The sequence below is a fragment of the Orbicella faveolata genome, unplaced genomic scaffold, assembly GCF_042242905.1.
Source record: "Orbicella faveolata isolate gen_17 unplaced genomic scaffold, um_ofav_v1 contig_24, whole genome shotgun sequence".
Lineage (NCBI taxonomy): Eukaryota > Metazoa > Cnidaria > Anthozoa > Scleractinia > Merulinidae > Orbicella > Orbicella faveolata.
In genome coordinates, this window is record NW_028301552.1 from 5,954,936 (window position 1) to 5,967,272 (window position 12,337).

The 12,337-nt window shown below is 39.5% G+C and overlaps 2 protein-coding genes across 2 annotated transcripts; both read right to left on the minus strand.

Moving 5' to 3' along the window:
* Positions 1 to 2,086: 2,086 nt before the first annotated feature.
* Positions 2,087 to 5,221, minus strand: LOC149110100 (uncharacterized). Its single transcript, XM_089291973.1, has 3 exons — positions 4,936 to 5,221; positions 3,505 to 3,625; positions 2,087 to 2,782 (listed from the first exon to the last, which is right to left on the minus strand). The coding sequence occupies exons 1-3, from the start codon at positions 5,027 to 5,029 to the stop codon at positions 2,524 to 2,526; spliced, it is 474 nt and encodes a 157-aa protein (XP_089148099.1). The 5' UTR covers positions 5,030 to 5,221; the 3' UTR covers positions 2,087 to 2,523.
* A 2,448-nt stretch (positions 5,222 to 7,669) lies between these two features.
* On the minus strand, positions 7,670 to 11,692 carry LOC149110101 (doublesex and mab-3 related transcription factor 3, truncated-like). Its single transcript, XM_089291351.1, has 2 exons — positions 10,948 to 11,692; positions 7,670 to 8,621 (listed from the first exon to the last, which is right to left on the minus strand). The coding sequence occupies exons 1-2, from the start codon at positions 11,354 to 11,356 to the stop codon at positions 7,894 to 7,896; spliced, it is 1,137 nt and encodes a 378-aa protein (XP_089147477.1). The 5' UTR covers positions 11,357 to 11,692; the 3' UTR covers positions 7,670 to 7,893.
* Positions 11,693 to 12,337: the final 645 nt, after the last annotated feature.

Consider the following 12,337-nt stretch of genomic DNA (forward strand, 5'->3'; position numbering starts at 1 on the left):
AAAATTTTCATTTACAAGTAATTACTCTTTTCACTGCGACAGCAGTCTGTTTGTTTAAGCTGTTTGTCGTCGAGAGCTTTAGCTTTTCATCATATCTGATAACACTTGCTATAAAGAAAAGCCGCGCAATAGCTCCGGCAGTGCTGACGTTTTGGTTCTTCCACTGATCTAAGAACGAAATATCAACGATTAAAAAATTATATTTTCTTAAATGTTGAATTTAATTCTTTCAGTGTTAAATTCATGTGAAAACTATAGTATTTCATAATATGAAACGGATAATTGTCAGAATTGTTTCCCGTTTGTCAGTATATTTGCATATCATGAAATTTGTGTCACTGCTTGGTCTTAAATTTTCCGTTTGGCATTACTTTGAATCAATTTCTTGGTAAAGGTATAATTCGTCGTAAAAAACGAAGTAATCGAAGGAAAGTCTTGATTTGGTCTTTGCTCTGCGCGCTGAAAATTTTCTTTATTAGGCACAGTGCATAAATTAAAGGAAATAAAAGAAATCTTGTTTGGACTAACGAGAGGAAACCATGGAAACGGGGGCCTGGGTAGGACCAGACCGAACCTTTCACCGCCGTTAAGGGGGACTTAACCTAAAATTCTGAAAGAAATTCGAAGTTTTGTTTTTTACGGAACTCGAATCTTGAGGTATTGAAGTTATATTTTGACAAGTACTGTTACTGTAAGCTTAAAGCTCGTTTTCTCAAAACGAGTTATTTTCGCCTTCTAGAAAAGATATCTTGAGAAGGATTTATTCAATTGAGCTAAAATTTTCAGGATTTGTTGTTCTGAGTACGTTCTGTGGGATAAGCATAGAAATTTTCCATCCAGTGCATTCTGTCAAAGTTATGTATTGAAACGTACGCTAGATTTTCTGTATCAGATTTAACTGGTCATCATTTCATGTGTTTTTAACTTTCCAAAAATCACTGTGCTTATCCCAGCAAGCTGTTTGTCTTCTTTTGTAAAATGTAAAAATTATTCCTTTTGATCAGTTCTTGTAGGAGTTATCTTTTCTCAAGTAAGCCCTGGCATTCCCCAGCAGGTGGCAGATTTAATCAGGCGGTGTCAGGTTACAATACAGTTATAGGGTGCATAAATATTTTTTTGGAGTTAACTCATAGCCACGAGAAAATGTTTGAAACATGGTGTGTTTTTAGTCCCACCTTAAGCGCGCAGCTTTTTAGTGCTCGGTACTGTTTATATTCGTGGAAGACTTCTAATTTCTTGTTAATACTTGAGACATTTTTACTAAGAACTTAAGCTTTGTTATTGTATTATACGTACAATTTTACAATTGCCGTCTACTCGGTTTTCAATTAGGCAGCTAAGTGACCGGTCTGCGGTAATAATACAGATATGCAAATACCGTGAAGCACTGACATGGCCAGATAGTTTAAAATGAAAAAAAAAATAAATAAATAAATAAAATAAAATAAAATAAAATGATATTATTATCATTATTATTAATGGTCTGCTCACGCGTGCTACAGTCCAAATGTGTTTTGCTACGAATAATATTCTGCTCATACGTAATTGTAACCACGTTCATGTGTGAAAAATGGGAGATCGGTTCCCTGAGCTGTGAGAGAGTGATTTAAATATGAAGACAAACTTGATTTTCGAATGATAAAACAATCATTGAACTCAGTTATCGCAAAATATCGTGATTTGCCAGTGTCTCGCTGATCAATTATTTGTCTCAGCCTTCGGCTGCTCGCCAATGGCAATTCAAATCATGATATTTCGCTCATCCTCGTCCAATAATTGTTAGTTATTTGGTAAGAAATCCTGTTTATATTAAAGGAGCCCAGTCACGGTTTGCGCATATTGAAAAGTTTAGCCTCAATTTTTCAAATTCGTCGTTTGCAATCCGTGTTAATCTTCTCCATCCTTAGCCATCCTTGTTCCTTTATGGTTTATCATTATGTCGTTGGTGTTTGTCTATCTTATTAAACTGTTATTTTCAGGTTTCCTACCGTTTAAAGGTAATCAGTTTTGTACGTGACCAAAATAACTCAAAATACCGTGACAGAGCCCCTTTAAAATGAAGACGATTGAGATGAAAGAACCAAAGTTTTTTTTGTATGATATATTCAATTTATTTTAATTTTAACATCCTATCTCTAACTAAACCGAGTAAATTTGTAATCAGCACTTTTATGCGATACTGTTTTGAACTTAAACCTTAGTTTGTGAAGATTCAAATGAAAGCTAGTCTGAAGTTCTTTAATATGGTACTTCTGGTTTATTATGTGATTGTACAAGGCGGCAGTTCTTATTTTTGACCATGGGCGGGAAACTTGTTAGTGACCTTTCAAATGGAAAATGTTACTTTTTAGTGATACTGTTTTTATGCGAGCGAACTAGCAAGTTTTAACCCGTAAGAAGACCATTTATGTTAGAGCTATCAAGCAGTCACGTTATTCGTCCGATAATTTGCAAAACGGGTTCTTTCTTTTGTGCAATGTGGCGCCCTTTGGCGGAGAGATTTCGCTTGTAGTCAGTGTAAGCTTACAACGCAACTGCTCTACAACAGCAGTAGTTTGGACCACATTTGGACACAGTGCACGAGTGGTGACGAAACACAGCCAAGCCTAGTTTGTGAGAATCTGTATATTCATCATAATTATCTGCCAGGGCAGGTTGCCTTTTATACACATGTAAAGACTCAGTACAATCCCATGTTAGGTTTCGTATTTCCTTTGGTCCTTGCTGCCGTAATCTTTTCTCTGTACAGATGTGCTTGCAGTCAGGTTTCTCGCCACAGGTCCTAAAAGAAGACAAGACTCAGGTAACGATTATAAAACAGTCTGGTCATAAGAAAGGGCGTGTATGGGAGGGAGTTTACGTAGCCACGACGGCAACGCCGAGGACAACGTCGACTTATCACTGTCAAAACTATTATAAACTAAATCTGGAACACAGCGATAAATTTGAAATAGAAATTTACAAAATTAGCCGTCGTGTTTCACGTTCTCCAGACAACATAGAATTTGATCATTTCACGTTGTTGTTTTGCAGAGGACGGCAAAAAAAATGCACTGAGAATAGACCAATTTCGATATATTAAAATTCAGCCTAAAACAATAAAGCTCAGTACAAGGCTCTGGGGAATAACTGCAGAGTTTGTGGGGTTTATTCCCCAGAGCCTCGTGCTGAGGTCTGTGTTAGGCTGAATTTTAATATATCGTAATTGGCCTATTATCACGCTCTTGCACAGCCAATGTCCTGTTCATTAAATCTTTTGTTCAGCGACGTTCCCGTTGCCGTTGCCGTCGTGGTTTTCTTAAACTCCCTAATATATCTTAGAACGCGGTTGTTCCGTCGAAAACAAATGCAACGGACAGGAAACTTTACCCAGTCACTTGCCCATAAATAGCCCCATCAAATTTCTTGACCTTACTTTTTATTTAGGAATAACTATGCATCAAATTTCCCTACCAGTCGTGTCGTCGTCAGTCCTGTTTTATAACTTATTAGAACATTAGTTACCTTCTGACTGCGTATATAAGGCCTGGTCCGTTGCTGGGAATGGCTGCACACGTTGCCATGGCAATTTCATCCAAGTAATTGTAAAAGTATGAGCGGAATCCTCTTCGCACACGGACGTGATCTGGGGAGAGAAAATGTCAGAACTTCTCGGAGTTGGTATTTACACCCGCTTTCAGTGTTCGTGCACAGGCGACATCTTTCGACCATCTTTCGTCATGCTATCTTTCGACATGCTATGAAAGACCGTTAAACTGTGAAACTGGCAGTTTTTCCGGTTATTAGCGGAGGAAATGACAAGTAAATGCTAATTACCTACCTCAAATGGCTGAAGAAGATTTTGGACTTTGCATGCTTCCCTATTTACGGGATAATTCAAGCGATTTAGTGTAGTCGATCGGTTCTCAAGAGTGACTTCCGGTAGAATTGGGCCGCTGCCGCTTTTAATATTCGCAACGTGTGAACATTCAAAACAGTCGACTTATTTCTGCCAGAATGACTTCTTGATACTCCTAACCTTTCAGTCTTTCATCATTCATTTCGTAGAGAAGTCCGTTGTGCTTACATTTTTAACTAGGCCAGGTTACATAGCAGGTCGAAAGATGGCATGTCGAAAGATGTCGCCTATGCACATAACACTGAAAGCGGGTGTAAACTTGTCCCGTCCAAATTATCCACCCTTTTCTCCGCTGGGATTAAATTTCCCATTTGACATTCCTATGTGATCCGACAACATCTCATTATTCCTTGCATGATCGACATATTTTCAGAAATAAAAGAGAAATGAACTACGGAAAAATACTGTGATAATGTACATATCGTTCTTTGCGGCTTGACAAATCTTTGGAGATTGGAGCAAGGAAAATGAGACAGAGGGACTTCAAAATTTGAGCCGTACGCTCTAATTTCTTCGTGCATTCTCCACAGAAGTTTAAAATAAAGGAAGAAAAACAGCTCCTCTTTTTTCATAATTTGGAAAGAAATACAGCATGAAACAAGCAAATGATAATGTCTCTGAAAATTCGACTATAACCGATATCCATAAACGGTTCTGACAAAACTTGGACGCGGGGAAACAGGTCAATGCAACCGGTGTTGTTTTCATTTTGAACATGTGCCTTCGCATAGAAATTAAAGGGGACAATAGACACTGTTTGACATGCCCGTCAACGTAACAATCATTTTTTTTTTAATATTTAACACATTTTGTGATCCACCCTACATTTCAAAGTCTCTTTATATTTGTGAGGAGAAATTTCACTTCTTGTAACAAATATAAACGAGGACGCTTTGATAAAACATTATTTACAGCTTTGGCAAAAACTTTGAGATCAACACTTTTTATGACATGACTTAGTAACAAATCTCGTGCAAATTTCCACGTTCAGGTTGTGAAAACAATCGCTAGAAATCACAGGCGTAGATTTTTCTTACCTTTATGATTATTTCTACTCAGGGAGCCTGCCCTGAGAAAACTGATGTCACCAGCAAAGCCGACGAGCATAAAAATTATTTTGACAACAACCATGGCTCACAATTGAAGTAATCCGGCTTTTAAACGTTTCTTCCTATGAATCTTTCTCAATCGTATGGGGAAATTGTAGATTTTGAAGGGTACGACGATGATTTCACCGTCTGTTGTCACCCCGGAGTTGTCAGCTACTGCTAAATCAGCCGCCATTTTGCTGTCGAAAATAGCGGTCACATTATTTCCGGGAATTTTCTGTCGTGATCTGCTGACCCCGGGCAGCAGGTGGATTGACACTTCAACGTGCTGACTGAACAAGTCAACTGATCAAAGTGGTATTTCTCCTAACACAATCAACACATGATTCACAAGTAAGGCAACGAGAATATTCAAAATCATCAGTTTAGGTAATCGCTTGATGCAAAATCAAATTCCCACAACTTATGTTAAAAGAAATTTGTCTAAATCAGTAGGAAGAATTGAAGGATCGATCAGTTTTATTATCACTAAATGTGGGTTCTTTTATTGGGTGAGATGCTGATCTTAGCCAAGTTCCCTCGATCTTCTCCTGTTTACTTGTTTAGTTTCACCGGGTGCAACCGAACATGACTGAATAGCAACGTCTATTTTCTAGGGTTGTTGACGTACGAGTTTAGACCAGACCAGTGAAAGATGTCAAATATCAAGTGATAGCACGCGTGGTTTCCTGGCCTGTGATTGGGTGAAAAATCCTCTATATTAACAAGACGGTCGGGTACATGTCAAAATTCAAAAAGGTTTCTTCAAGTGGCAACTGGCCGTTTTTACATGGGATTAAAAAAAAAAAAAAACCACTCTGATTTCAACACGCTATTAGCCTGCGAACAGGCTCCCGGCGAGGAAGGAAAAAAATTTTGGCGAGCGCGAAACAGAAGAATTCGGAGAGCAAAGCTATCGGGGCTCACCGGGAGCCTGTTCGCAGGCTAACATGCTATAGATTCCTGCGTGTGAGTCTGATCTGAACTCCGTGTAGCCCTCAATCAACGCTCAAGGATGAATTTGAAACAGACCAATTGTTGAATCCATTTCAAAAACTGGTACCAGTACAAAATTAGTTTAACTGTTTCCTGAACGATAAATAGACATTGATGACGAGCTTTACCCTCTGAAATAATTCTGTCCAGGAAGTCTTTTAATCTTGTACACGACTTGTCATCGCATACCAGGAAACGTAACATGAAACGGGACCCAATTCGTGCTTTGTCACGCAGTTTTCACCAGTTTTGCCTTGGTAATCATGCTTGAGGCCTGTGATGCGTTCGTCGCATCTTTATTTCGATATTGTCCGTGCAAAACCGCCAGAATAGCTCACTGCGAGGCTAAAAGAGATGGTTATGATTCCATGAGAGTTTTCTGCATGGAACCACTACCAACACCGTCGCGTCCGGGGAAGCCGGTATGTATTGTGCTGTAAGAATTATGACAATTATGGCGGAACCCGCGTGTAGAAATCTACTGTGGTAAGAAATACTAGGATGACAGCCGAGCAAGATTGAAATCGGTAATAACTAGATCATTAGAGTTAATTTTCACCTAACAAAATCAGGATATACAGTCATGGAGCATGGCGCTTTCGATCGATGAACCCCAATGAACACGACTTTGAGTATAATCTATGTTTTTAGTTGAGGCACATTGTTATCTTGCAATGATGTCTAGCGAGCAGTTTACCTTGCAACGTTTTCCTAGCTATATAGAAAGTGTAGACGATCGTGAATCGTAAAAGCCACGTCTTGGAATAAGCGAGGTTGTTTTTGTGTCTCGGCGATCAATGTTCCTGTCGGAATAAATTATTTTTGGCGGGAAATACGAGGTTGCGAAAACCGCAGACATAACCATCAATCCTCCGATACACGATGCCATGGAACAAGGAGGAGACTGTAATGGTAAGTCTTATATACTGTAATCAAACATCTTTCGTATTTGTGTAATTATCAACCCTAAACCAGATCTAGAAGAGAGAGTTCTGTACGGTAGAGAACTGTTGTCATGTGTCGCAATCAAGCGAATTATCATTCGCTTTGCGCTAAGTACAGCTGAACGTGTTGTGCTTTTACTTGGGTAGTCAGTTCTTTATTGAACTGTTGTTATCTGTGTAGCAGAATATTAACTTCGCGCCCTAGTGTTATATGTTAACCTGAGACTTTAGGACATTTAATAAACATTATTACGGCCATTTTATGGAAGCTCGACAATAAATACAAAGCTGCGCGGCCCGCGTTAGAAAATTTTGTGTTCTTGGGCAAGACCGGCGACTTCAATGGGTACCGGCGAATTTAATGCCGGGGATAACCCTGCGATGGACTAGCAACCCATTTAGGGTGGGAGTAGAATACTCTAAGTCGCTCCATGCTACAAAAACCGGGATGAGCTCCGGCCTGATGGGCCACTTGTTCGTATGCAGACTTTACCTTGTACAAAACACCGCACAAATACTTGAAGGGGATAAGCTAGGGCGACCGGACAAAAAGTTCGATAAAGCAATCATCTTTTTGAGGCCGAGCTTTGATTTTGTTAACTTCATTTTCATGAAGCTTTCCGGAGAAAACTACATCAGATTTTTCTGTTGTTTAGTTAACCGACAAGCAGGCGCAAAAGTTAAAACGGTCAGTAAAAACACAAATTTTCTGTCTTTCACGTCATTTTCAAACGTCAAACGAGTCCTGATACTAAGCCATTTATTGGAAAATAGTTTATTTTCTGCCAAATAATCAAACTTATATCCCGGGAAATGATGATAGATGCGAATGCAGCCGTAACACTACTGGGAAACTTTTCCACCAGGACTCCTACTGGCACAAAGCAAAAGGCAAAAAAGAAATGGATTTAAAATATGATATACATGTAACGCTAAAAATACCTTTCAGTCTAAAAGTTATTATTGATTATGTCTCTTTGAAAAATTTTCCACACGAGCTACAAAAGTTGCTGGTTGGCGAACATTTCGTTGAACATTCCGAGCAAACCTTCCCAACAATATTTGTTTGTTCAGTGCCTGGAGCAACATTGTAAACATGCTCCTTTTCACTTGCTGTACAGTTTGGTCTTAGGCTACAGTTTTGTTGGTGCATGTACTCGACCATGGGGTAAGAGAAGCCTGGTGGCGAGCCGTAGATAGGGTAGTGCCCAGACCTCATGGGGCCCTGATAAGGCGGTCGGGTTTGGCGAGCAATAAAGCCTGGATGCACGCCTGGGTTATAGTGCACTACAGGACTTTCAGGAGATTTCAGAGAAGCCATGGCCTTTTCGTGACTAGGTAGAACGCACTCTATAACTCTTAACACGTCCCCATGACAACCTTTTAAAATCAGTTCCAGTACACTTCGCTTCTGAGTTGGAAAGAGTCTGGTGAGGAGGTCTAGAGGATGCAGTCTTGCACGATAGCTGGGAATGTGATTTCCAGGACTCTTGAGTTGCTCGTCGGCGGTTTCATCAGCAGAAGCGCGGGAATCTTCTCTTTGCTTATCTTGATCGACCGGCTGTTGATATATCTGGCAGATGCTACCATTTGTTTCGCCATTTGTCTCGTCACTGTCATAAAACACACTATCATCTACGGCCTCGGGAGGGGAAGGATAAGATGATCCCACTTCTGAGAATTTGCGCTTTGATCCTACAATGATAAATACAAAGTTATAATGCAATTGTTTACTAAATCATTGCAATCGAAATTAGTTTCTTTTCACAAAATCAAGTCATCAGTAAGGTGACGAGAATAAGGAAAATTATCAATTGGAGAATGTCGAGCTGATTGACGCAGGACTGAAAAATTAGAAACAGTTTGGGGTGGATCTCAACGGTTTCCAACATTTTTCAGTTCCCCCTCTTTTCTAGTATAGTGTGAATATCTTCCGATCATTGACAAACTAAATATGGTCAATCTCGTGACCCAAAAAAGTAACCATAACAACAGCAGAGCCCGTTTAACACCATTTGACTTTGCATTAAGTGCTTATAACTCAAAAACAAAACCTTTGATCCCTGTTTTTATCATGGAATTGTAGCACGCAATTTAAAAAACAACCTTTTATCAAGTTTAGAAAAAAAATCATGGGAGGTGGTTCAAAAACCTTGAATAGCAGATTTGCACGATAGCGCAGGGGCCCGCCCCTGACGATACCGTCATTTGACTACAACTACCAGAATTCCTTTCGTTTTTTCTTTATTATTTAAAATTTGAATTCCCAGATGGGTTTAAATAACAATTGCCCTAATTAGCACGAGAAACAGAAAAACTGAAAGGATTCCGGTATTATAGCCAAATGACGCCATCAAGCAAATCGCCTATCAACGTTTCTTTGCTGGAAAAGAACACTGAAAAACAAATAGATTCCATGTTGCCGGGCGTCTGTTCAGTAATTGATCACAGAAGACGTCAAAATGTGGTATGAACATGAGTGACACACTTGGCTATCACCTCGTGTGCCACAACAACGTGGAATCTATTTGTTTTATATAAGAAAGAAACAAAACAAACACTTAATGACGTCATGTATGCGTCTGTCCTCCAGTTGATCATGAGTAAGAGCAAGAGACGATGAACCAATCAAAATGCGAGAACTAATTTGACTTATTGTATAAATAGTATTAACACTGTTAATACTGTTAAGTCTTTACAGGGCTGTTGATTTCTTTTTGAAAGAGTTGTGGTGATTGATGGCTTTCAAACGAACTTGTGAAAACTGTCAATCTAATTAAAATCGAATAGAGGGAGTAAGTTTCTAAAGGAACTGTGGTGCTGCTAACTAAACTCGAGCTGTCTTGCCTTGTCTTCTGTTGAAACAGAAATTACTAAATGTTTAATCTATCAAAGAAAATTAAGAAAATTTCCTTAACTGGGGTTGTGAGTCATAAAATGAAATAACTTTTTCATTCCAACAAAAACCGAAGATTGTTGAATATTGTATTGTATTCGGATAAGAGACTTTCTTGGTTGGGCATGTCTAGAAAACCAGCATAGCGAGTAGTGTACTACGATTATAGGAAGAGGCAAAACTCAGTATGGATCAACTCGATCGTGTATTTGCTCGCATCCCATTGGCTAAGATAAACAATGGTTGCTGTTCTTATCCAATAGGATGCAAATCAGCGAGTTTCTCCGGTCCGGTCGAGGTTTGTCCCGAAAGCGAATAAACGCGATCGCAAACATTGCGAGAAGTGGCAAATAGTTCCCGATCAGCCTGAAAAGCACTTCGGTTAGCCTAAATGGCTTGCGGGCTGGCCTAAATAGTCCGCTGTATAATGATCATGAAGAGGGTAACATAAAGTTCTGTTTAGATAAGCCGCGACTGTTGGACCCTATTCCCTGTTCGGCTGGCATGATTACAGCTATCAAAAAGCTCTTAAGGAAATGTACGAAGAGGTAAAAACGTTTGCTGAGCCGAAGCAAAAGGATAAGCGACTCTAAATCGGTCTGCAATAGCGCAGCCTGATGTAACAAGAATTTCCAACCAAACACTCCAAGAAAACTGACAGCTAACCACAATGGATACAAATGTTGTTAGTAACTGTATAGATTTACATTTAGGAAAGTAAACACTTTTTAGAATGCCGCAGATTTTTTGTTTGCTAATCGAGAACACCTTTCAAACGCAAGTTCAATAGCTTGTTTTCCCAGCGCTTTCAGTCAGTGTCCGTTTGAGTCTAGCTTAAGACTTCTTAGACTTCCACACTTTTCTTCTTGAGAGCTAAAACAACGCTGTTATGAGAACTAAAAAAGATACGCTTTGAATATACACTTGGTAGATTGTGAAGATGCGAATCAAAGAAAAAGAACTCTGCAATCATTTAGTAAATATTGCTTTCCAATTTCTTTACAAATTGTTCCCATCCCAAACTGATCCGAGAATAGCCGAGCTACCCTATACCCCATTTATAAAAGCAAGCGAAAAGTCGCCATGTTAGCTGAATTTTTTTAAGGAACTATTTAATTTTCTCACCTTGGCCTGATGAAAGTGAAGCTTGTTTGGCCCTTGCTTCAACCATGATATCCAGTTTATCTGGAGTCGTGTTGTTATTATTTGTATCAACTTGTACCGTTGCCGGACAAATACTGTTTGAAAGTGACTCACTCGAAGGATGCGGTGACCTGTAAACAACACAAGCGGGTTCAACGCTAACATCATCTACAAACTGGCTTCTCGGCGGTTCGTCGTCATCTTCTCGCTTGAGCGCTATTTGCGCCGCCATAAGCCGCTGCCGTTCGATGATCAAGCTGCATTTTGAACATGAACAGTCTTTCCACGGACACTCGTTCTTGTGTCCTTTCAATTTCTGCGTTATACCGTGATTCCGGCATCTCGCACAGCGCGGTCTCGGTTGAGAGCGACCGGTATTTTCATCGGACATGGTTGTTCGAAACAGTTCGGTTTCCTCTCTTGGCACTTGCGACAGCTTGGACTAAAACTGTTAGTTTTTCAATTTGTGCTTTTCCAATTAATTACCGTCAAACAGTTGATATATCACCTCTGGTATTTCTACTGTAAATGAGTTCTATTGTTTGCGTTGCAATTGATTCGCTTCGTGATTGGAGGAAGTCGGATTAGCGCCATTTTCTTTCAGCAATAGCTTGGTGCTTTTCATTAGCTAGGTGCTTGTATTAGTAAGAACAAATCTATTTTTATGGTAATTTGCGAACAACCCGATAAAGTTATTCTTTCATTTTATTTTCTCTTTAGACCAACTGGATGTTGCGACTTATAGTTGTCTTGAGGCGAGGTTTAACCTATAGATGATAAAACTTTCACAAGCAGAGTAACGATCAGTCGGTCAGAATAAAACGAAGATCTAAAACCGACTGCTCCTAATTTTCTTGTCATTCTGTGTTTACCTTAAGCTTTCTTTCAATTTGAATGTAAATAGCGCTTCCTCTGGGTATTGCTTTTAAATATCAGAAAGATATTTTTATTCAAAAAATGCGACAGCTTTTAGACGGTGTCTTTGTGCAAAGAGTAATGACCGTCTGCCTTTTGTCTCTTCCACTCGCATTATTTCGCTGCTGACAGCAGACCTTTACTCCCTTCCACTTGTGTTTCAATATATAGTAAATGAACTTCACTTAGTTGCTGTCACTTAGGCTTTGTTTAATTTCCGTTCAATAGTGAACACGACCTACTTCAGCTTCAACTTCACTCGGAGATCACGCGCCATGTCACAAGAGCAACATTGAAGGAAAACAAAGGACTTACAGCCATATTGAAATCTTGTCCATGGCGTTATGTTTTCGGATAGTTTTTATCCCTCGATGTATTCTTTGGCGCTGACACCAAAAATTGAGGATAGCAACTCAATTCGTTCGGGTAAAAACACTATGCACACCTCATGCAATGT

What these genes read in the sequence shown, in the direction of transcription:
- LOC149110100 (XM_089291973.1), bottom strand. Translation starts at nt 5,029, where the DNA reads ATGGTTGTTGTCAAAATAATTTTTATGCTCGTCGGCTTTGCTGGTGAC. An exon ending in GAGTAGAAATAATCATAAAG is followed by an intron (nt 3,626 to 4,935) that starts GTAAGAAAAATC and finishes TTCTCTCCCCAG; the next exon opens with ATCACGTCCGTGTGCGAAGA. An exon ending in CTTATATACGCAGTCAGAAG is followed by an intron (nt 2,783 to 3,504) that starts GTAACTAATGTT and finishes GTCTTCTTTTAG; the next exon opens with GACCTGTGGCGAGAAACCTG.
- LOC149110101 (XM_089291351.1), bottom strand. Translation starts at nt 11,356, where the DNA reads ATGTCCGATGAAAATACCGGTCGCTCTCAACCGAGACCGCGCTGTGCG. An exon ending in TTCACTTTCATCAGGCCAAG is followed by an intron (nt 8,622 to 10,947) that starts GTGAGAAAATTA and finishes TTATCATTGTAG; the next exon opens with GATCAAAGCGCAAATTCTCA.